Genomic DNA, 26,056 nt, shown 5'->3' with positions numbered 1-26,056 from the left:
CTATAGTTTACCATTGGGGTTAAGATCGATGAAGAATATGTCAAACATTAACCGAGGCCTTGGGATATAAATTAGAGAAGGATTAAAGTCACGTTTACACCGAGTTTAAAAACATGAATACACAGAGTCGGTCTATAGTTTACCATTGGGGTTAAGATCGATGAAGAATATGTCAAACATTAACCGAGGCCTTGGGATATAAATTAGAGAAGGATTAAAGTCACGTTTACACCGAGTTTAAAAACATGAATACACAGAGTCGGTCTATAGTTTACCATTGGGGTTAAGATCGATGAAGGATATGTCAAACATTAACCGAGGCCTGGGGATATAAATTAGAGAAGGATTAAAGTCACGTTTACACCGAGTTTAAAAACATGAATACACAGAGTCGGTCTATAGTTTACCATTGGGGTTAAGATCGATGAAGAATATGTCAAACATTCACCGAGGCCTTGGGATATAAATTAGATAAGGATTAAAGTCACGTTTACACCGAGTTTAAAAACATGAATACACAGAGTCGGTCTATAGTTTACCATTGGGGTTAAGATCGATGAAGAATATGTCAAACATTAACCGAGGCCTGGGGATATAAATTAGAGAAGGATTAAAGTCACGTTTACACCGAGTTTAAAAACATGAATACACAGAGTCGGTCTATAGTTTACCATTGGGGTTAAGATCGATGAAGAATATGTCAAACATTAACCGAGGCCTTGGGATATAAATTAGAGAAGGATTAAAGTCACGTTTACACCGAGTTTAAAAACATGAATACACAGAGTCGGTCTATAGTTTACCATTGGGGTTAAGATCGATGAAGAATATGTCAAACATTAACCGAGGCCTGGGGATATAAATTAGAGAAGGATTAAAGTCACGTTTACACCGAGTTTAAAAACATGAATACACAGAGTCGGTCTATAGTTTACCATTGGGGTTAAGATCGATGAAGAATATGTCAAACATTAACCGAGGCCTGGGGATATAAATTAGAGAAGGATTAAAGTCACGTTTACACCGAGTTTAAAAACATGAATACACAGAGTCGGTCTATAGTTTACCATTGGGGTTAAGATCGATGAAGGATATGTCAAACATTAACCGAGGCCTGGGGATATAAATTAGAGAAGGATTAAAGTCACGTTTACACCGAGTTTAAAAACATGAATACACAGAGTCGGTCTATAGTTTACCATTGGGGTTAAGATCGATGAAGGATATGTCAAACATTAACCGAGGCCTTGGGATATAAATTAGAGAAGGATTAAAGTCACGTTTACACCGAGTTTAAAAACATGAATACACAGAGTCGGTCTATAGTTTACCATTGGGGTTAAGATCGATGAAGAATATGTCAAACATTAACCGAGGCCTGGGGATATAAATTAGAGAAGGATTAAAGTCACGTTTACACCGAGTTTAAAAACATGAATACACAGAGTCGGTCTATAGTTTACCATTGGGGTTAAGATCGATGAAGAATATGTCAAACATTAACCGAGGCCTTGGGATATAAATTAGAGAAGGATTAAAGTCACGTTTACACCGAGTTTAAAACCATAATCGCCAACTTTTATCTGCAATATTTAAAAGAGCACATCAAAATCACTGCAACTTCTCGTATTTGCAGACCGATTTTAAGAGTTTGCGACTACAATTCTGATTTCCGACTGAAATCGGTAAGATCAAAGGCGATTGGCAACTTCGGTCGGCAATGCGAGTTGCAGTGCCCAGACAGCCTGCAGATAATCCCGCTTCCCGACCCGCCCATCGGCTGCATCAAAGTCTTGATTGCAAATTATATGTCCAATACCCACAATAATTAAAATTTTAAAATCGTTGCAGACATTCTAAAATGTTTTTTTTTTAATTGCCATCACATCTAAATTCTGCCGTCAAAGGATCTGTATAATTTCTGTTTAAAACACTTAAAGAGATCGCTACCATTATACCTTGCTCTTGATTGTAATGAAGGTCTAACCCACGACCTTCTCGGTCTTCTATGTTTAGCTGGCAAGTACAGCCTCCTCCGCACTCGACATCTTGTACGCTGGGTGTGTCACCTAACTTCTGACTCGGTTGCAGACAAACATAAAGCGAACAGTGTACTGAGTTTCAACACAAACTGCAAACTTCTATCGGCAACTGGCGTCGGCAATCAAAGCTAGCAACTTTCAGTTTGCCACTCCGGTGTAAACGCGGCTAGAGAGATTTTTTTGTAATTAAAACACAATTAATGTAACGTTCGTGTATAGCTTACATATTATATATATTTACACTTTATACATAGACATGCAATACATTTAAGAAAGCAAGAACTGTACTATATATAGTTGTATATCACAATAAAAGATATAAACACCCACACATACACCGCTATAATTAATCAAATTCCCATAAAAAAAGTCTGTTACAAATTGCGGATGACATTTACATGATTAAACGTTAATTTTTGAAAAACTAATTAATTAATTGTAATATAACTATTAAAGAATAACATGTACTTGTTTGAAATAAAAATATACTGCAATTCTGTACGGTAGATAGGCCCATAATTACATATAAAAATGCATTGCAATAGGTAATACATACTGTTGCACTAAGCAACACAGCTTATAAGATCAAAGCTTTAAAATTAAAGTTTAAAAACATATTAGGATTGGTATTTTCTCTTCCATCAAATTTCAAAACTAATTTTCCGGAAGTGCCTAAAATTCGCAGCTAATTCGCTAAGATGTATATAGACGAATAAAATAATTCATCTAACGAGTGTACTAATTTATATACAGGGCCGTACTCAGGTTTAGCTTGCCCCAGAAAACATATTTGGCCGGACCCCGTTATCTCCCGCCACCGGTCTGAGTACGGACCTGTTTATATTATTTATAACTTACACATACATTACCACTAGAGACATACAGATAATATGTTAAAGAAACTTAATATAAATTCTAACACAGGTAACATTTATACATTCACAATACGACTATTTCTGGAGTATGCAAACAAAAAGAGGTTTAAATGCTAATGAACTAAACAGTCGTGTTCAAGATACGTTTCCAGCACTCCTCAACAATAAGGCGTATGAAAAATTTATACTTCTGCACGTTTATTAAGAACGTGGACACAAATTTTCAAAATTTTGGGTGCCGAGGTAACCATTCTAACAGTTACTGAGTTCTGATTCTTCTTCATAATCAGGTTTCAGACAAGAACAGGATATTTAGCATAATGAGATTTTAGCTCGAGAAAGGATTAAAAAAGGAACGTATTCATGTAATAGTATCGTTTTCTATTCAAATGTATTTAGCATAATTTATACAAATTAAACAATGCCTGGTGTAAAATTATGAGTAACTAGTTATGAGTATATCACCAACAAATACGAGTATAATAAACAGTTAATTATTGTTATATACTTTATGTAAGTTGTAACTAGAATCAGTTTTAAGGAAATTTTCAGGAAACAACACCGTAAATAGTCTTTAAAACCTTTTACCACAGGATTTCAACAAAATAAAACCTTCATGTACAAATATTAAGAGGGATTTAAAGATGTTTTAGGTATTTTTGAGGGATTTTGTAAATCTAAATTAAGTGGTAAGTTCATATAAACAATTTCAATGAGTAACAAGCTGGCCCACAAAATCTCGTAATGCGTACCAACACCATGAACTGTGAGAATAAGCAGTCATTTCAACTTTGTGTGAAAAACTTGAATGTAAGAAACGTAAGAGAAGGTCTGGCACATGCAGGCAGGCAGACGTTATTTGTAGAAGCTATGGTTAACGATTAGAGTCTTATTTCAATCTGTTATCGTGTTTGGTATAGAGGTTAACAGTATTTTAACGATGCTTCTACTTAAACAATCCACATGGTTGTACTGTTTCCTGGTAAAAACGGAAAGTAGTTACGATAACGATTAGCTGTCATACATGTCATAGCTATGAGTGAAGTCATAGAAAAACGCGGAACACTATAATGGCTTATCGGAAATTACTAACTCAGACACTGGATCATTCTCGATCTATAACATTTTTTCAACTCGCATAACTCTGTAGACTATGTTAGTGTCTTGATACTATCGTCTACCGCATGCACTCGCACTGTTCTACAACGGGCTGACCCGAGTTCATCTAACATCACTAACACTCGAACACACAACACTCAGAACACGTTAAAAGAAAAGACAACAGCGAACGACGAATTATTTACAAAAACAAAGGCAAGAGACAGAAAGAGGGAAAAGAAAATATGAAAACGATAATGGAGGAGTTACCTTTGTTGGGAGGTACTCGAGTCGAGGATCTTCCCGATTCAAAGCTGGAGAGTTCCAAGCCAGAAGACATCCCAGAAGCTGGGGAAGGGAGGGCGGGAGGTGGGGTGTGACGTCAGAGCCTGGACCATACATACACAGTCAGTACCGTACAACTACACAACGGTCACACTCCGTGACGTCAGAGCCTGGACCATATGTACAGTACCGTACAACTACACAGACCATGTCATTAATCTACAGTTTCAAGGAATTACTCGATCAAACATTATAACAAGATGACGATATGTCAAGTCAAAACATACAAGACATGTCTTAGTTGGGTCTTCGTCTGTCTGTACATGTTTGTATGTTTTCTTTGTAAACCTACAACTTTTTATAAATTAAAACCGGCATATTTACTGTTCTTGTACAATCGCATCCAAGGAAACTCTACATATTTATGTTTATAGCTCCGAGATCTTTCTCATCCGATCCTAACAACAGAGGTACCAAACCTTTTTATCTTGTCACTGACAAGGTTTTGTGTCTTCTTAATTCTGTGTTCTAACCTAGGCTTTCGTGAAATTGGTATGGACATTTGAACCAAAACACACATTTTGAAACCAATTATTTATTTTTAGCACTCAGCTAGGTTATAATGAGATAAATTATCCACGTTGCAAATCTATAAAATACCGTTTACGAGTTACGATTTGTGCGGAAAATTTTACAAACACGCCGACTAATCAAGATAGAATTATGTATTATATGATGTCTCGTATATTTTGATCTAATGAATCATTTGATGGAGTCTGGCTGGACAACCTGTATACATAGATTCCAGTCAGGTAATCTTGAAGGAGTGGGATTTTGTGACATTACAGCGATTATCATCTGATATTATTATGGTTGGAAATAAGAGAGCTAAGGTATAGCCAGGAATATCTTTCGACAAGGGTTACACTCACTGGAGAGGGAAAATTTTTAATTTTGAATAATTGATTTAAATGGATAATTAATGCCACTTTGGTGCTTCAGTGTAATCATGTTAAGTTTTTGTATGAAACCTCAGAAGTGATTTGGCGACTGCGTAAGCTTACGATTGACTAATAATATATATATATATATATTATTTCCAATATATTAATCTAGATATATTATTCAATTAATAACTCGATTAATTTTGTATTCGAATATTTAGATTTACATCAAATTTGTAAGACGAAATTAAATTTTAATTTCAAAAAATGATACTCTATATATTAAATATACGAGTATATCTTATATTTAACACCAGGCAATCCTGTTAAATAAACCCTAGAATCCAAGATTTTCGTTTAAGTTCTTAAAAAACTTCTCCAAAGCCTCACAAATCGGTTATTTGTATATACAGCTCTTATTTGTAGGTGATAATAAATTACAAAATTTTAACATGGGTAGTCTATTAAAAATCAGGAAAACGCGGAATAAATGTGTGAACTGAGTATAATTTATTGAAAATACAAAGAGATGTCATAGAGTAAAATACTGATACGACGAAGCTTATTCAGTGATGATTAATGGCTGTAAAACACGTTTACATTTATTGGTGAGCGAGTTGCAAAAACCACACACACTATTTTATAGAATCGATTAATACGCTATTCTATATATGATTTAACTCCAAAAATTACAGTTCGTAATTCTTTAATAAAGATTATCAAAATAAAACTATCATAATGCAGAGATCAATTAAAATTTTCTTATATGTTTATTGTGCCAATTTTAATTGATTCTGTCATATTGTAAAAGTAAAATTACCATGTCAAATTGAATTGTAAAAGTTGAATTATTGAACAAATGTAACATGATCGTATTATATATAGTATTTTTTTAATATTATACTACTAATAAGCTGCCTATATTTTATACAATGATACAATGCATTAGAATTAAGCTTTATATGTACTTTATTAAGTAACGATGTTGTTTTACATTTAATTGGATCAAATTTAACATATGATGTAGCCACGTAGTTTTAAACTAAATATTTATGTTGTTTGTACACATATTAATATCCGACGGTATTGTTTATATAATTACTTTACCCACTAACTTGGCGACCAGATAATCAATAACCAAAATAACGATTTAAAATTTTGTACTAGCATTTTCCTTAGCAAAATAGAACTTTATACACTTCGCGTGAAAGATAACAACAAATCGTAAAAGAAACCAAACAAATAATTTTATAAACCTTGCAAAAATTACTAAATTGGCAGTTGAGCTACTACTTAATTGAGAATGGCAACACAACCTTTTGTCGCGGAAAGTAGCCGTAAATCAGGCAGAAGCTCGAACACAATTGTTTGTACAAGGTCCTGCTAGTATTCAGTATTAAGTAACACCGATACAACATTAAGATGCAAAGTGCCTAATCACTAAGATACGGTTTTAAATGTAAACACTGTGTTAATATGACCATGCGATCAGCACAATATAATGGATCTATATATTATGGCCACAAATGAATGTGCCCCGTTATCCGAAACGGCCGAGGAAGAGTCGATGATGGGTAGGCTGTTATGTGCAGGTTAGTCCCGGACGGAATAAGCTGACACAAGCGCTGTAATAAATACGGGTGGGAAGGGTCGGAAGAGGACAACTTAAAGAGGAAATGGTAGATAAGGGCGTCGCGCCGGTATATTTAATCCCTTAAGTGATCGAATACCCGACCCCGTGCACCTGTTTCTACATGGGGCCACCTTTTACATTTGATGACTCATTAGTTTTACGTGTACCAAACTAATTTGCGCTTGGCCACTGTGTGCAGAATAATGTGTTCGGCTATTAATGAATTACGAGTCATATTCAAGTTGTGAGTTGCGCGAGATGTAGGCCTATATGTTCTTTTTCGTTGCACCATCGATCATCAAAGTCCATGAGCCGAGAAGAAATTTACACTGAATAAATATACAACCTAGTTTTTTGTATATCGACACAATAGTTTCTCCTAAGAAATATAACTGAACGTTAGTACCAAGGCAGGGGACGATACAGGATGTTATCAAAAGGATTAAATTGATTAAACTATTTTTCTCCCTGACCCAAGTTTTATTAGTTTAATGCACATAAAACCAACCGTCATGAACAAAATTATAATTAAACAGCGTCAGCTAATCATACAAAGGTCAATAAATTTTGAAAGGGGCGAATTTAACGCTGATAGCCTCATCAAGTTGTAATAGATTTAAGTTCTTATTTGTATAATAGTACTGTACAGTTCATGGATAATTAAGATACGAACGGACTGATAAGGTGCCAACCAGAGCAGCGTTTGCAGCAGCGAACGTGTTGTAGCATTATTTTAGGAACTGTTAATTGGATGCATGCATTATGTAGGTTAATTCTGATATCACTTAGCTTGAAGATGTGTGTTTCAGGTGTGTTGAAAAAACTAAGTTACTCGTAATTCCCATGCAGTAAGTAGAATAGATATTCGATAAGTAGGAATTATACTCGTACGTAATTACGAATCGCGTGGTTACGATTGGTTTGTGTTGTACACAGTGCGTTTGAAACACATTTGCTACTCTAATCTCCGTTTTAACGGCACGTTTCGAATCTATCTACAGGTGATTATTTGTTATTGTTATCGTCTACCTCACGTCCAACAGACCCTTACCTGCTATAATGCTATAGTGTACTAATTTTGAGTATTCTATTCATTTTGAATGATCCTCCCAATAGCGCCATGATAATTCCGCACTCTAGGTCTCCGGCTGTCAGGATCTATATCCAGTTCCCAGTAACCGCAGTCGTCTCCTCGCTGCTCGGTTCCCGGATCGATTCCGCCTTGTTACGGCAGTGGACCGAGAAACTAAACTGGACCCTAGGGTTACACCTGGCGTCCGCAGGTTCCCAGAACCTCGCTCACAGACCACATAGTCTTTGTGGGGACTTTTCACTGTGTTGATATATTGTGTCAACTGATTGTAACTTATAGATAGATATGTGAATAAATTTAATTCAATTCATATAACAATTATTTATGTGTCTGACGGTTTCAAGTGAGTCAAACTAAGAAAAATGCGATCCGAGAAAAAAATATTGTTCCATATTTTTTACCCTATCGACATTCCCATGTCGTCCGTCCCCCACCAAAACTAACATGACTGACGATCAATTTATTTTCAGAAGAAATTTTTTTACCGATTTTCATGAAAAAAAAACCACGCTTTGCAAATTAGTTCTCGGCTCCTAGACTACCACAGTAAGGGGTGCTGAAATTCATTTCTACCATGGAAGAAACACGACAATCTTGTGTGGTTCATGTGGTTTAGGCCGCCTTGCAGGAAACATGTGGGAGGTCCGACTGAGTGAAAGAGAGTTGCGTGTCATGGCACCTCCACAATCTAATCAAGGAATTGGTCCGGTCCCGACGTTATCAGCCTTATCACTCGCCTGACCTCACGTCTCCCACTCATCGCCGCTACAACTCACATATTCACTCAGTCACTCAGTCGAGCTCAGTATTACAAGTGTATTAACTCGAACATGGATAATGTCACTTAACTGTCAAGCTTTCCGCTGTACAGGAGAGAAAGATTGTTGTGCATAAGCGATATTTGACAGTTAAATCCGTGTGCACAAACGTGTTTCACTGTACACAGCCAATGCGAACTCCGCCATGATTGCTTAATTAGTACTGTACACACATTCGGTAACCTTATCACTGTGCTCGCTTATCTCGAACAACGAAGCGTATCTCGTATAATTATGGCTTATCGGTGAGTCAACAATTTTTTTTCTTATAACAAAACTAAACTCTTTCATAACATCATAAACTGGTAAAACCTTCGTATTTACGTTCATTTCTCACAATCCTAAACTTATCATCATATCAGAGTCGACTTGTAGTGTGATATAATTTAAATAACGCTGTTCAAACGAAGATCGTGAAATTTTAATATCATTCTCTATACAGCGAACCTCGACATGTTTCAATGACATTCATCGTTAAAGTAAGAACCATTAAATTTTAAGTTTCCCTTTATAAGTATCGTTTCAAGTTTTTGGCGTACAAGTTCGGATTAGAATTTAGTTAATGTCTGAAGTTAAAACTATATCTTTTTCGCTTTTAAACGTTTGTAATTTTTAGATCTTCATGGCTTCACTTTAAATAAGACGAAGATGCAAAATTATCATTATTTATATGTTTACGGCATAATTAACCATGCATTACAATAGTTAAAAGCTTCGTATCCACATTATATATCGGCCGATGGTTTATGATGTAGGTGTCAAAATACTTGTAAATAGATTATAAACGTTTATTATTCTTTAAAAATTTGCATTATCCCATTCGCTTACAGTAATAAGCTTTCAAAATTCCAACTACGCTCCATTTGAAACATTTTATGAAAGTATAATATTAATATTGTAATAAAAATAATTATATAAAATTTGATGTTTTTTTACTGATTTCTGAAATAAAAAAAAACAAAAACAAACATACAGGTAAACTAATCATTTCTGACCATGTTTATATTAAAAGTTTTGTTTGTTTTAACACGAAGAATAAATCCCCAAAATATTTCCAGAGAGGTCGTAAACAAACTGTATAGTACTAGACAATCAGACCTGATGGGATCATCGAGCAGGTAGGCGCATAATGTGTTCTAAAGATGGTTGTAGTGTATATCCCACTTTAATAATATGACATACATTTCCACAGATGCACTGTGAACATGTTGGATAAAAGGAGGCAACTCAGTCAACACACCATGTCGTCTGGAGCCTTGCATAATTCATAAAGCAGCGAGTCTTTACATCACCTTGTCATTGTTTCGGCACTTTCTGTTTCTTACGCGAAGTTGGAAATCTTCAAGAAAATTCCAACGTACAGTACTTGAAGTGCGGGATTTGGAGACATTAAGTACCTTAAACGAGCTTAAGTATGCAATGCCAGGACTATCATGTGTGTTTATATTGAGTTATCTAACAGAGCTTCCTCCGACTCGGTAATATAAACTGGAAGTGGAACGAGTAAATAAACAAACAATACAACTCGTCAATGATTTCGTACTGTCTACTCTAGAGCACTTAAACACATGATGTGTATTGAGTTATTTATTGTTACATGTTTACGTGTGTTATATATCAATGTAGAATATATTATATGTAACCAATTTTTATGCCATCAGCAACTACTGACCTTATGAATTGGCTGAGCTTTAGCGAAGCAAGCATATCACTCGTGCGGGGGCTGGAATAATTTAATTCTGTCCGTCCGTCCGGACGATATCTCGAAAACAAACTGAGGAATAAAATCGAAATTGTGCACGAAGCTTCATTCATATATTAGCAACACTGAGTTCTATGAAATGAAATGAAATGAAATGAAATGAATGAAATGAAATGAAATATTTCTTTATTTGAGGCGAAATTAGGGCCTCATGGCCCTTTCTTACATTTAACCTCATATACAAACTAGAACAAAATATTTTCATTTCTAAATAATAATAAAACTAAATATTGTATTGTAAACATTTTCAATATGAACAAAAAGTACAACTTTATTTAAGAATATAAAATAAAAAATGTATAACGATAAAAAGGTATATAAACATATTTATAATCACATACTCACACGCAAAATAATAACATGTACTTGTATATAATGCATATAAGAAACACAACTCAAACCACTCACACATCTCACACTCTACTCATGCCAGTGCAACCGCAGCGAAGAGACCTATGCCGACCCCGCCCCAACCATCCGCCACAGATAGTGCTCCCTCAGCGACGCCACGAACCGAGGACGACTCTCCAAGGATGTTATACTACGAGGAAGGGAATTCCACAGACGACATGCCGTTACTACAAAAGACTTGTCATATACAGCAGTTCTGTGCAACGGCATGCGGAGCACAGACGAACCAGAGCGAGTTCTATCCACACCACTTTGAGAGACAAATTGGAAATCGTTTAAGAAATAATTTGGAAAGCCAGAATTTAAAATTGAATGGACCAATGTTAAGATTTTTATTGATCCGAGGTCATTCAACTTCAAAATCTTTGAATTAATATAATAGGGTGTTATATGTTCATCTCTCCTGAGATCAAATGCATATCTCATACAATAATTTTGGGTTCTCTGGAGTTTTTTCACCCAAAGTCACAGTCATGTCGTTCATTACACTGTTACAGTAAGAAAAGTGAGGCAGTATGAGTACTTTAACCAACAACAGTTTTATGTGAAGTGGCAAAAACCTCTGCAGCTTTTTCAGTGAATGCATTGATGCAAAAACTTTCTTACAGGTCTCTGTCACTGCATCAGTCCACCTAAGAGTACAGTTTATTGTCAGCCCTAAGTTCCTAACTTTATCGTAATAAGGTAGTACAGTTCCATTCACAGTAACGTTACGTATAGATGTAAAATCGATCAAAGATCGATTCTATGGTGGTTCATCTCACTCCATGTACTTTGGCTGAGCGTTAGCGAATATATTTCTTACACTGTCTTACGAGTAACCATGATGGAAACAAGAAAAAAAAACATTTAAATAACTGAATTCAATCATTTGTGATTTAACATGTGACTTTTTATTTATAGAGTAAAAGGAAAAAGAACTTATCTGCATACTGTTATGAAGCTTAATTTAATGAACAAAAATGGGAATGCATTAGATAAAGATTTAATCTGTTGACTTGAAATTGTGCATGAAACTTCATTTTACATACACAAGAATGTGTTCTCTGATGGTGGATATCCAATAATGGAATTTGGCTGAGCGTTGCTGAAGACTATGATGACTCAGTGGGCTAGTACAGTTTCTCTTGTGTCTGCCGGAGAGACGTAAAAATGTCCATCTATTTATCTACAGGACATCTTCAGAATGAAATTGTACATGCAATCTCATCGAAGCCTTTTGCGACACATAGGGGGGCGTACTCCTATCTCGTTTGATAAAAAAGATTATCCTATGAATTAATTCACCAAGTCTACACCTTGATGTAAAAGTTTATACTTGTTGGGTCCCACTCTGGAGACTGAAGCGCATATGAAATAGGTCGTGAGCCAACGGTGACTATCGGCAGGAATATTGTTAAGAGTGATGAGTCAGATTTGTCAGTTTAACCTTGAACCAAAGCGTCATCATAGTTCGGTCCTTTCATCATAACCCCAAGTAACAATGCGCCTTCGAAATGTGGAAAAGAAAATGATGCATGTTGCCACTGTAGTTGTTGAAAACTAACGTGCTGTTGCCGCTGATTGGTTCACAAATACTCGCTTGCCTCAGGTGGGTGGCAAAGTTGAAGAACGGTGATTAATAACAGGCTTGAGGGGAATTCTGCTTCATCGCGTCAATGCATTGCCCCCACACAGCGCATCAAACCCGTTCGTTCAGTCATTTCATTCCATATGAACCGGCTGCAATTGTTTGCCCCATCATGTAGTCCTGATTTGGCAACTTCAATGAAAAATTAACTTCGAGTTTAACGCCTGAAGATGCTGCTGCAACTTTAAAGAACAGCCAAGCATGCTGGAAGAAACACTGTACTGCTCGAACTTCAAAAACTCCTTGCGTGTCAAGAGAAATTGTATTTTGAAATGATACCACGGTTAAAATAAGTTAATATCTGGCTTTTTTAATTCGTGTATATAACATTTTTCAAGAAAACCTGATATAACCTACGATTCAATTTTAATAATATTAGAAGATTCAGAGGCTCTACTCAAAATATCTGCTAGATATCAGAGGAGAAACATCATTACTAAAAATACATTTAGTAAATACATGAGAAATACTTCCCTCATATTATAAAAAACATCGTTAAACTTATTTGGGACCCAATAAACGGAAAGTATTACTAAAAGCATTTTATTGAGGATTCTTACAACAATACAAAGAAAAAAAATCATCATAATATTACGCACACTGTAATAAATATAATTTTAGTAAACAGACTGCCCTTAAAAGTTTCAGAGAATAACTGAAAACAATGTTTAAGTTACTCATGAATAATTCACCTTCAAATATTCGGTATTGCTGAAGTATTCCTATACAACAATAAAATTCCTAACGGCCTCTAGTTGATTAATACCGATCTGTATTTGCGTCATATAGTCAGGACTAAGAGCAAATAAAATATATTAAATGTAACTAAGTATGATAAGGGAATACACACACAGGTATTTAATCTCGTGACGATGTAGGGACTAACGAGTTCCTCGCATGTCAAAGCCGAGGTGTGTCCGCATTGTGGCTATGGGAACTGGCATATGCTACGTGACAGAAGACGCACGTCATCTCTGTTATGGCCTTCTTCAGGGAAATTATTACGTGATGTATGTAATATGAGTCAATTCCATATAAAGCAACGTGATTCATATGGATCAATATACACATCTCGTACAAATTTATTTAAGGTGAGTTGAGACATGAACCTGTATCTTGATCGGATACAAAGGCCTTATTTGAACCTCCCCCCCCCAAATTGTGCACCATTCCTCTTCATTCCGTTTTTATTACTGTTCTGTCCCTGGTTGAAAATTTTCAGGAAAGTATCGTTCAATTCAAAGCGTTCAAAGCGCTGTTCGTAATCAATTCGGTTGTGACCGTGGGTGCCAAACAGTGTGCCTAAGAGGATAGAGTAACTTATTTTATAGTACTGTACTGTGTACATTATGTTCCTTTATGGTAAGAACATTTCCTTCCCTGTCGTAAGCGTTTGTACGTATAGTACGGGAATAGATAGAAAACACTCGTACTGTAGACAAATCGCTTTCCAAGAAGATTATTTTTCATTGTTGGAAACAGGAAACATTCTCAAGGTGTCAAATCAGGACCATATGGATGTATACTCTCTCTTCTTGAATTTTATCATCCCTGGATTATCCTTGGCAGATTGCAAAGGTCGTTATCTCCGGTTGATCAGCAGTGTTCTGCACCTAAAATAGCGAATTGCTTAAGCTCGGAATGCCCTTATTCGTTATAGCGAAGAATGGCGGTGTGACACTATGTATGGATGAAGTGACAGACTAGACCACTTCACAATTCGACGAACGGTTCTTAACACAGGATTGTCTTCTTCACCTGCACGGATGGAACTCCTGGATTTGTTCAAGACCGAATTAACTGCCTCCCAACCAAGGGCAGTGTCCAGTGTGCTTACATGATACAGAGTTGTCACCAAACTCACGATGTATGCGTCACAGTGGCTCGATGCTGGTTGGACTGTGACATAGAGGCAGCCAGGTGTTCGACACTAAACAGCGTCACAAGGCCGAAATGATCGACAAACGGTGTGTCATTGACAATCAGGTAGTAATAGGAATTCCCGTGTTAAATGATTTGCAGAGAAAGTGGCCAAGTACTGAGATATCCATTCTCAGAAGTACAATGTTGTATTAAATCGATACAGCGAAGTATCGGAGAATCTTCACCGAAATGGTTGCAACGTTTTCCGGAATAGTAAAAATTGATGGTCGATAGCTCGGTAGGAGATTTCGACCTTATATTCTTGCAATATCTGTCCCATTTGACTCTAGGTTGAGCATACCGTACATTCGTGACTATGACATTTAAGTACGAAGTTACTAGCGGTTTTACTACCCTTTGATATTTGCTCCCAAAATCAATATAATTCTTCCCTGCACCCCATAGAAAACCAAAGTACTAAGGATCAAGTCTCTAGGATGTTTCTGTCGAGAGTTATTGCACAGAAAACAACAAGAGGTTAAGAAGTACTTCTTGGTTCTTTAATAACGCCTGTATTTTTTCTCTCAGAGAGCGGAGTTATGATGAATTAGCCAGACAAAGAGCTGTACGGTGTCGGATAATTCGTCCATCCCCCCCTCGTGAAGGAATATAATGAATTAAATAGAGGACAGTGTACTGTATACATTAACCGTTTTATAACTCATGTTTTACTCACGCTATTTCCATCTTGCATACACAATTGCATGAGAAAACTCGAACGTTCGGCTATACTTAGTAATGACGAACTTACAGTGAGAACTTTTAATTAAATTAATGTCAAAACCTTATTGTGATAAAATTTTGGTAATGCTTCGTAAAGTTGTGTTCAAAATTAATAAAGTAAATGCATAGCAAAAGAATATGTGCCATCACAATAAATTGAAGTCCATTCTGTTGGAGCTCATCAACACACAATTAGGCAGATCGTGGTCAGTGCATTAAGCAAAGCCATTGGACAATTCAGGTCTAAATATACCGGGACTAATGCGTGTGTCAATACAGATGACGTCTATGGCCTGCCGCCCGCGGCCCGATCAGCTATCTCTCATGTACCAGCCGCCGCCGCTCCGCCCACCCAGCTCTACCGATAGCGGAACATACGTTAAAATAATTGTGAAAATAAATACGGGAAACTTATTAACAATAAGGAAAATTATAGGGATCCGATCAAGGCAGTATTAAAGTTAAAAGAACTAAAACTTAATTGATTGCGTTCTCCAATTCGAGCAGCCACCAACGTACACACGAGAAAAATAAAATGTTCTGGATTTCGAAATAAATTATATATTTTTATTAAAAAATATTAAATTTTCAGATTTTAGGTTGTATGAAATAAGAGGGTTGAAGCTTGGTCGAGATAAATAATTTAATTGTTATAATTTAAACGTAATAATATTAATATGGTAAAGTTATTATATTTAGTAATATAATAAGCAAAGTGCAGCAGTAAAGCAAAAATGAAAACTATGACGTCTTGTCTTCTAGACAAGAAGTAATATACTCTAACAAATTACAGTAAACACGTGGCCAAAAGTAAACCTATCGATCCTCAGCGTCGTTGCGCGGTCGGCAATAACTACGAGAAACAATCTCCCCTGACTGACATCCAATTATACTTGATGAGAATTAGTTCTGTCAGCACAACTCGTAACCAAGCTTGAGTCCTTGATTCAGACAAGAAGTAATGCCCACTAACCCAGTAAAGTAAACACGTGGCCAAAAGTAAACCTATCGATCCTCAGCGTCGTTGCGCGGTCGGCAATAACTACGAGAAACAATCACCCCTGACTGACATCCATATACTTGATGAGAATTAGTTCTGTCAGCACAACTCGTAACCAAGCTTGAGTCCTTGATTCAGACAAGAAGTAATGCCCACTAACCCAGTAAAGTAAACACGTGGCCAAAAGTAAACCTATCGATCCTCAGCGTCGTTGCGCGGTCGGCAATAACTACGAGAAACAATCACCCCTGACTGACATCCAATTATACTTGATGAGAATTAGTTCTGTCAGCACAACTCGTAACCAAGCTTGAGTCCTTGATTCAGACAAGAAGTAATGCCCACTAACCCAGTAAAGTAGACACGAGGCCAAAAGTAAACCTATCGATCTTGAGCGGTATAGCACTAACGGCAATAACTACGAGAAACAATCTCCCGTGACTGACATCCAATTATACTTGATGAGAATTAGTTCTGTCAGCACAACTCGTAACAAAGCTTGAGTCCTTGTTTCAGACAAGAAGCAATGCCTACTAACCCAGTAAAGTAAACACGAGACTAAAAGTAAACCTATCGATCCTCAGCGTCGTTGCGCGGTCGGCAATAACTACGAGAAACAATCTCCCGTGGCTGACATCCAATTATACTTGATGAGAATTAGTTCTGTCAGCACAACTCGTAACAAAGCTTGAGTCCTTGTTTCAGACAAGAAGCAATGCCTACTAACAAAGTGAAAGTAAACACGTGGCCAAAAGTAAACCTATCGATCCTCAGCGTCGTTGCGCGGTCGACAATAACTACGAGAAACAATCTCCCGTGACTGACATCCAATTATACTTGATGAGAATTAGTTCTGTCAGCACAACTCGTAACAAAGCTTGAGTCCTTGTTTCAGACAAGAAGCAATGCCTACTAACCCAAAGTAAAGTAAACACGTGGCCAAAAGTAAACCTATCGATCCTCAGCGTCGTTGCGCGGTCGACAATAACTACGAGAAACAATCTCTCCGTGACTGACATCCAATTATACTTGATGAGAATTAGTTCTGTCAGCACAACTCGTAACAAAGCTTGAGTCCTTGTTTCAGACAAGAAGCAATGCCCACTAACCCAGTAAAGTAAACACGTGGCCAAAAGTAAACCTATCGATCCTCAGCGTCATTGCGCTGTCGGGAATAACTACGAGAAACAATCACCCCTGACTGACATCCAATTATACTTGATGAGAATTAGTTCTGTCAGCACAATTCGTAACAAAGTCTAAGGCTTTGTCTCGTAAAAACTGGCCGAGATATTTTTATTAGTGCATTATATCATTTTTACTGCATGCGAATTGTAAAATATTAAAAAAATAAGGAATAGGAAAATAAGCGAAGCGGCATTAGATTACGTTTTTTAAAGATTACTGAGACATCTAGCGTAATATACATGTAGCGTAATAAATGTAACAGAACTTAAATCGCAGGATCTCTACCACTAAAAAGCCCGATGATCTACAAGCGCACGTTTCACTTCCGTTTTTATGGGCACTGCGTCGCAAAAGCCTGTTTGTGGTAATGTATTCTCCTCAGTGAGTCTAGAGTACATACTTCCTCTTTTCGGTAGATAGGGCTGTTCGGTTATTGATTATATCCAAGATCGGATCTTTTTGTACACAGCTCTTTAAATAACTGGTATTTAGGGTTCTTTCCACAACTTCAGATATTCTAATCCACATTATCGAGGATTCATAATTTTACTCTCCTTGTCGTGTACTAAGGGAAGTTATCTAAAGGAACTAAAAATTTAACATAAAAATAAATTTTCTACACTCAAAATCAAATGCACCTTATGTAAATGTACCTTAGTCTAAAATGTTTTACCATACATCAGTTTACATAAGGTGTTACGGAAAACTGTACTTTAATAAAGTAATGGTATTTCATTGAGATACAATCATCTCATGGTTTCTCAAGATGGAGGTAGGGGTTGGCGAGGGAGTGGAAGAGATGGGATCGCTCTCCGCGCACAATGCTACACATAAGCCGTATGTGTGTTGCAACTGTATGCCGTGTGTACGCACGTGTCAGTTTACTAACACGAGTTTCACACACTCCTTACTTTACGCGAGAACCGAAATAACTTGCATGTTGTCCGCGAGTCCGTTTGTTTCCGCTTGTTTAGTATCGCCTGCCTGAGCTCTGTGCCAACTGTACAACTGTTATCTTGACAGCTTAACTCTCCTACAACTATATAACAGTGACTTTTACTGTTGAACTAGAATATTCAAGCGGTGAGTTGTAATGCAACAGTTTCGTTGTAAGTGATATCTTGGCAGCTTAACTCTCCTACAACTATATAACAGTGACTTTTACTGTTGAACTAGAATATTCAAGCGGTGAGTTGTAATACAACAGTTTCGTTGTAAGTAATATCTTGGCAGCTTAACTCTCCTACAACTATATAACAGTGACTTTTACTGTTGAACTAGAATATTCAAGCGGTGAGTTGTAATACAACAGTTTCGTTGTAAGTGATATCTTGGCAGCTTAACTCTCCTACAACTATATAACAGTGACTTTTACTGTTGAACTAGAATATTCAAGCGGTGAGTTGTAATACAACAGTTTCGTTGTAAGTGATATCTTGGCAGCTTAACTCTCCTACAACTATATGACATTGACTTGTACTGTTGAACTAGAATATTCAAGCGGTGAGTTGTAATACAACAGTTTCGTTGTAAGTGATATCTTGGCAGCTTAACTCTCCTACAACTATATGACATTGACTTTTACTGTTGAACTAGAATTTTCAAGCGGTGAGTTGTAATACAACAGTTTCGTTGTAAGTGATATCTTGGCAGCTTAACTCTTCTACAACTATAACAGTGACTTTTACTGTTGAACTAGAATATTCAAGCGGTGAGTTGTAATACAACAGTTTCGTTGTAAGTAATATCTTGGCAGCTTAACTCTCCTACAACTATATGACATTGACTTTTACTGTTGAACTAGAATTTTCAAGCGGTGAGTTGTAATACAACAGTTTCGTTGTAAGTAATATCTTGGCAGCTTAACTCTCCTACAACTATATAACAGTGACTTTTACTGTTGAACTAGAATATTCAAGCGGTGAGTTGTAATACAACAGTTTCGTTGTAAGTAATATCTTGGCAGCTTAACTCTCCTACAACTATATAACAGTGACTTTTACTGTTGAACTAGAATATTCAAGCGGTGAGTTGTAATACAACAGTTTCGTTGTAAGTAATATCTTGGCAGCTTAACTCTCCTACAACTATATAACAGTGACTTTTACTGTTGAACTAGAATATTCAAGCGGTGAGTTGTAATACAACAGTTTCGTTGTAGGTAAGTGATATCGTTCGTCGCCACTCATCATCACTATCTGCTGTTGATAAAAATGAACGGGCAAGTTTATCTATTCAATGAACATTCCACACTGTAACCTACACTATGTTCTCTACGTGACATAGCCTACATTTAACACTTTCTCGTCAGAGGGCTAAGTTTCTGACTTTATATATTACTATGTAATTAATTGCTTATTATCTTACATAGTTACATTGCTTTGTATTTTTAATGCAACAAAGCGACAAACTCACTCAGATTTGAACTTTTATGGCTCGTAAACGCTTTAAACCACCACACCAACCTTGTTTTATGATTAGAAGCTTGCCGCCGCGCCGCACCGGCCCTAATGCGAGTGAGCGGGTCAGCGATGACTATATGACATTGTTGATGTTTTTTACCTTATAGCATCTGCAGAGCGCGCTCTAACGGCGTTCGGAGGTAATGTATTGTAAAAAAACTAAAACTTCAATATAAAACCAATATTAGCAACAATAAATTCAGTTATTAAGTTGGCAATATGGGATATCTTGTAAACGAATGTTGCGGCGCGCGTGGTACACCTTGAATATTGGAATTAATTAGTCTATTAATAAAACACTTTTGTTGAAACTATGTAATGTGATTGTGTCACAAACTACTATTACAACGTAAATAATAGTAAAGTTGGCTGTATTGCGAATTACTACTAAATCAATATAATATACATAGAGCTGCTGCCCTCTGTCCTAAGGAGTTCACAACTAGACTAACTCGAGGAGAGTGGCCCTTATCCTGAGGTGATAGTATTGCCCTTCCCGCGAGGCGTCAGGTTCACACGCCAAGGCCACCACCCTACCATAAACATGGGGGTGACATCCCTTGGTTCGTGGAAGGCCTGGGAGTAAAAGCTCTGTCGCTTCCCAAAAGTAGCGATTAGCACCTCTAGGCAATCATGTCATAAATATTATAGATGTTACCTGTAGTACGAGTATTTAAGACTGCACAAATTCTCCCCTCTGAGAATAAAATAATGTCTATATGAGCTTACACTATGGTAATAAGCTAATTACAATATATTTATATGGAACATAAATGAATGGACACAAAGTCCGGGCCGGGCTGTAACAACGTATGTTCGTAATAAATCTTGTTCGAAAATCATTCACGAGTAATTTAGTCAAATTATTCGATGTTTATGTATACATATATAGGTCATTCTTAGCTTTTCCAACTTACGCTGTCTTGAACTTTAAAATAAAGTTCTAGATATAATATATATTTGTTGGCTGGCATTGATAAGAAATTTAAATAGCCAAGATTAGCAAAACTTTATAGTCACGTTTTTCAGTCAAAACGTGTTCGTATAACCATTGCTGCGTTTACACGGTGAATAAAATATAACATGATTTGATAACAAGAAAATGTAAATCTAGAGAAAAGTAGGAAAACGCTTTTTTAATGGATAAAAAACGAAAATGCGTTCTAAAAATGATGTAGAGGGATATAAAACCAGGACCGCGGAACAAGATATGGGGATAGGTTGAAGGGGGGGGGGTGAGGGAGTGAATAGGCGCCGTAGGCATGAGTAACAAATCTTCTTTGATTAACGTCCCAGCTTCAGCACATTTCACTGTTCAGCCCTATCCTCGTCACACGACTTTCCTTAATCTGAACCCGACTTTCCTTGAAATTTCTAAATTGATGTTAACTTAATTTACACCCATTTTAAACATTTTACTCAAATTCAAATATTAATACTCTACCGTAAATTTTACATATTAAAGATAGATTTAATACACTTTTATTCAACAATGCAATTACATTAGTAGCTAGCTAACACGTAGTACATTCGTTTTTTTACAACATTTTAGTGTAGTGCTCGAGGCTAAGTATACGAGCTACAGCACAACTCGTAGCTACGTTCAACAGATCCTAGTAGATAGTAGTAAATAGTTTAAGTAGCTAAATATACTAATGGTAACAAATTGTATAATATATTCACATCAGGTTTACCTAAACGATTAACAACCTTCGTTACTCATTTATTTCACATGTTTTTAGTTTTTTTCTAAGAAACGATAAGACGAGCTTGGTGACTAACAAAATGTTTACTTCCGTTATCCGTTTGTGACAGTGCTCAAGTAAACTATCTCCACAGCCAAGAACACACAAACACAGGCCAGGTATACAAGCTCGGGATGACGCCCGTGTGGCATGCAGCCTACAACAGTATATTAAACTGGCATGGAATACTTGGCAACCTTACCCGCCCTTCATCTTCCCTTCATACATCTCCTGACACACTTCTATACTTCCATCAACCAATCGCCCCAGTCCAAAAGAATTTAACATTTTACATTGCTAAAAAACCAAACCTAAAATTATTAAATAATTAAATTAAAACTATGAGTTTTTGTTTTGGTGTCAAAAGTGTGTAATATTTAGAGTTGTAGTACATTTAAATTACAACTATTCTGATTTCAAAATTCAAAGTACTCGCGTTTGATAGTTGATGAATGACGGACGTATTAGATTATTATCCATTCAATAAAGTAAGAAAATAATTTTTTACAGTTTATCATTGATTATTTACCAAGGCGGACTGTAAAACGTACTTAGTGACACAAACGTTTACTTAGAAAACACTATTTTAAAAGTTTCTCCGTTCGAACTCCGAGTGATCGATATGATGTATGCATGTTTGTTGGTGTACACAGTGGACAGTAGACAGTAAAGTGTGTGAGATACGTACAGTGTTCAGTAGCATGGAGGGCGAGGGAAGGCACTGACAAGGCGCTAGTCGACTAAACACTGGCGGCCAGAGCCAGGCTCGCTCCGCGCACCCTCCAGCTCCTGAATATTGCACATTATCGGATTTCGCCGCTGCCGGCTAGGCAGTGTGGTGAATTTACCCCTTTCCCGCCCTTCTCACGTTTACTCTCCAACTACCGTCCCTGTCTAACCGTCGGCCGACCGAGTCCCATCAACCGCTATACGTACAAACCATTACATACTGTGCCTCAGTCAATGATAACAAATACTGAAATATTATTTGCACACAGGCTTCTACAATCAGCAGTATATCAAGTAGAACACATTTTGAGCTCTATGAAGTAGATCAGTCAGTATACATATGCACATACTGGCACGTTACACAGTGCAGCCAATATCTTTACTGGCTGGACACAATTAATAACTTCTCATTTAAAGCAGATTGAAACATTTAAATATCTGGCATCGGATTCTAATCGTACAACCAATAGCAATTTTTAAAAGACATTCCTTTCCCTTCATAACTTTTGTCTCATCTTTCGATACGTAATTTTACGGACTATATAAAGCTGATAATAACGGGCAGTAGGGGAGGGGTGGGTATTTTGTAGTATGTCCCCACATTTTCCTAACTATTTTATACCTACTCAAAACAGTATCTAGTTACTTAAGACACATCTACATTTTGTCATCCATGGCCCAGTTGTAGTAGCCAGGTCTGTTTTAACGATGTAAAATAATATATAATCGTTATCTCTAGCCTTATCTCAGAGCTATCCAGGTTAAACGGGGTGACCTTAATGTCCCTGGCCATTAGCGCGGGCTGCGGGCACATTCTACACAAGAACCTCACAGGTAACAACGAAATAAGAACATCAAATCTTTCTCGTCGCTTCCCTGCATGTCAAGAAACCAGCCATTATATGAACAAACTTAATAAGAATGGAAAAAGAATATAATATTTCAGTTTGAGATAAATAAGTAATAAAAGAAAAAGAAAATTTGCATTGTCCCAATGCTTATAACATGTTTTAATGCTAGGAGAGCCTAAAAGTGTAAAGCTAAGCAAATGTAAAGTAGCGTATTTCATTACTAATCTATTTGAAACGATATATTGGTAAATGTAAATATACTTAGGAGGATCAAACAAATTTACTGAATTGGTAGAATTGAATTCTGGGAGCCTAACTGAATAAAATGTAAAAATCTTCCAAAAATTCTACATGATGATAATTGAAATATGCAAGTTTCTAAGAAAATCTTCAATGGTAAAAAGGACTGGGAGAGATAGTAGACACAAGTAGCTTGAGGATATAGTCAAACCTCATCGCCTCCGCTGAAGTGAATACCAAATTAATAACTTCTACTACTGTCAATATCATCCGAGAAAGTTACTTAGTCCACGTTTTACTTAAACCATTCGTTTGTAGACACATGTATTATTCTTTTGTTATAAGTTTGAAGTAATTTCACGAATGCCATTATGAATACTCAGTTTATGTTTGCACTGAGCTATATTTGCAATATAAGACATAAAAGTCAAAGTTACGTAAAGTTATACAAGTTTGAAGTAATTTCACGAATGCCATTATGAATACAATGCAGTGTTTGCACTGAGCTATATTTTCAATATAAGACACGAAAGTCAAAGTTACGTAAAGTTATACAGTTTGAAGTAATTTCACGAATGCCATTATGAATACCCAGTTTATGTTTGCACTGAGCTATATTTGCAATATAAGACATGAAAGTCAAAGTTACATAAAGTTATACAAGTTTGAAGTAATTTCATGAATGCCATTATGAATACTCAGTTTATGTTTGCACTGAACTATATTTGCAATATAAGACATGAAAGTCAAAGTTACGTAAAGTTATACAGGTTTGAAGTAATTTCACGAATGCCATTATGAATACCCAGTTTATGTTTGCACTGAGCTATATTTGCAATATAAGACATGAAAGTCAAAGTTACGTAAAGTTATACAAGTTTGAAGTAATTTCATGAATGCCATTATGAATACTCAGTTTATGTTTGCACTGAACTATATTTGCAATATAAGACATGAAAGTCAAAGTTACGTAAAGTTATACAAGTTTGAAGTAATTTCTGAATGCCATTATGAATACTCAGTTTATGTTTGCACTGAGCTATATTTGCAATATAAGACATGAAAGTCAAAGTTACGTAAAGTTATACAAGTTTGAAGTAATTTCACGAATGCCATTATGAATACTCAGTTTATGTTTGCACTGAGCTATATTTGCAATATAAGACATGAAAGTCAAAGTTACGTAAAGTGATACAAGTTTGAAGTAATTTCACGAATGCCTTTATGAATACCCAGTTTATGTTTGCACTGAACTATATTTGCAATATAAGACATAAAAGTCAAAGTTATGTAAAGTTATACAAGTTTGAAAAATACCAAATTACCATAACATGTAACAGGATAGATATTCCAAATCCTGTTATCATTTATAATCAACCATCGATATGATAAATTTTAAACAAAGGAATATAATAAGAGTCTAACAAACATAGACAAGAGATAAACGGTTCAATATACTTGACTTTAACTATTATATTTTTACCACTAAAACGGGATTTCCACGATAGTGAACTGGATTTTTATGAAGGTTTTCATATCAGGATTGACAAAAAACAACTAATTTAAAGACTATGTCTTTCCCACAATATGCACTGACGAAATAAAATATGTCTGTCTAAATTTGTTTAGGTTCTACTGGAATTGTTGATATTGTGTGTTAGTAGGCTGTACTAGCGGACTCTTTAGCTCTACAAGAACAATATTAAACGTCAAACACGTTTAGCGTGTTATAATAGATTTGAATAAATATATGTATCCATACACTTTTTAGTTGTTTAAAATATTATATTGGTTAGTGAGATAAATTTCTTGTTGTATATTACGTTTTAAAAGAAGTATAATCTTTACAAAAAAAAAAAAAACTAAAAAGCGTTAATATGTGCATTAAAATATATTTAAATGAGCCATTTGGCTCAATTTAACTATTCTCAAGTTAAACACACATTTCTACAAAATTCAACAAAAAAATAGTCAGAACGTGATTATTTAGTTGATTAAGGTTTCATGCACACAAAAAACTGTACTTAATTTAAAAATCCCGTGGAAGATTACCGGGGGATAATTAGATAGTAATTATCTATTAATAATAGATATTATTATTATTTTAAGCATTTAAGCGGGCATAAAAGTAATATTACGCGATAAAGTCGGTTGCTGCGATAAAGTTATGATGACACAGCTGGGGTTTGTTTGATCATCTTGAGTAAACCAACGAATAAACAGATGTGTGTTTATGTCAGCTGATCCCCCCCTCTCTCACCCTCCCTCTCCTCACGCCAGTACAACGTTTATGGTTTATAGCGTCGTTTCGCCGAGACTTTTACTACAGGCATTCATCAATCCAATAATACCTAACCATCCATTCGACAGATAGCTTGCTCTGGTGTACCTAATAGGCTTGTCTCACGCATTTCAAATGCTGTAATATCCCATCTGATACAGGGATTTTATGTTCGTAAACAAATAACTCAACAAGTATGCCAAGAACCTTATTCTTCTTATAAAACTATCATTGATTGGAACCAATATCGTAACAGTGCTATACAACATAAATACTCACATTTGGTTTGATCCAATTATATGACAACACAATTTTTCTTTTCC

At 36.1% G+C, this 26,056-nt stretch overlaps 1 protein-coding gene across 5 annotated transcripts in view; it reads right to left on the bottom strand.

Moving 5' to 3' along the window:
* The window catches only part of LOC124362576 (phospholipid-transporting ATPase IA), a 122,685-nt gene that overhangs the window by 64,562 nt on the left and 32,067 nt on the right, over positions 1-26,056 (bottom strand). For 4 of the 5 annotated variants that reach the window (XM_046817203.1, XM_046817209.1, XM_046817206.1 and 1 more), the window contains exon 2: positions 4,286-4,404. The exons of the other annotated variant lie outside the window; for it this stretch is intronic. In XM_046817203.1, coding sequence (XP_046673159.1) covers positions 4,286-4,355 — 70 coding nt within the window. In that variant the 5' untranslated portion in view covers positions 4,356-4,404. The remainder of the gene's footprint in view (positions 1-4,285; positions 4,405-26,056) is intronic. 5 annotated transcript variants of the gene reach the window in all.

This window comes from Homalodisca vitripennis, chromosome 5 (genome assembly GCF_021130785.1).
Source record: "Homalodisca vitripennis isolate AUS2020 chromosome 5, UT_GWSS_2.1, whole genome shotgun sequence".
Taxonomy (NCBI): Eukaryota; Metazoa; Arthropoda; class Insecta; order Hemiptera; family Cicadellidae; genus Homalodisca; species Homalodisca vitripennis.
The sequence above is the reverse complement of the archived record's forward strand: the minus strand, read 5'-3'. Positions and strand labels throughout refer to the sequence as shown.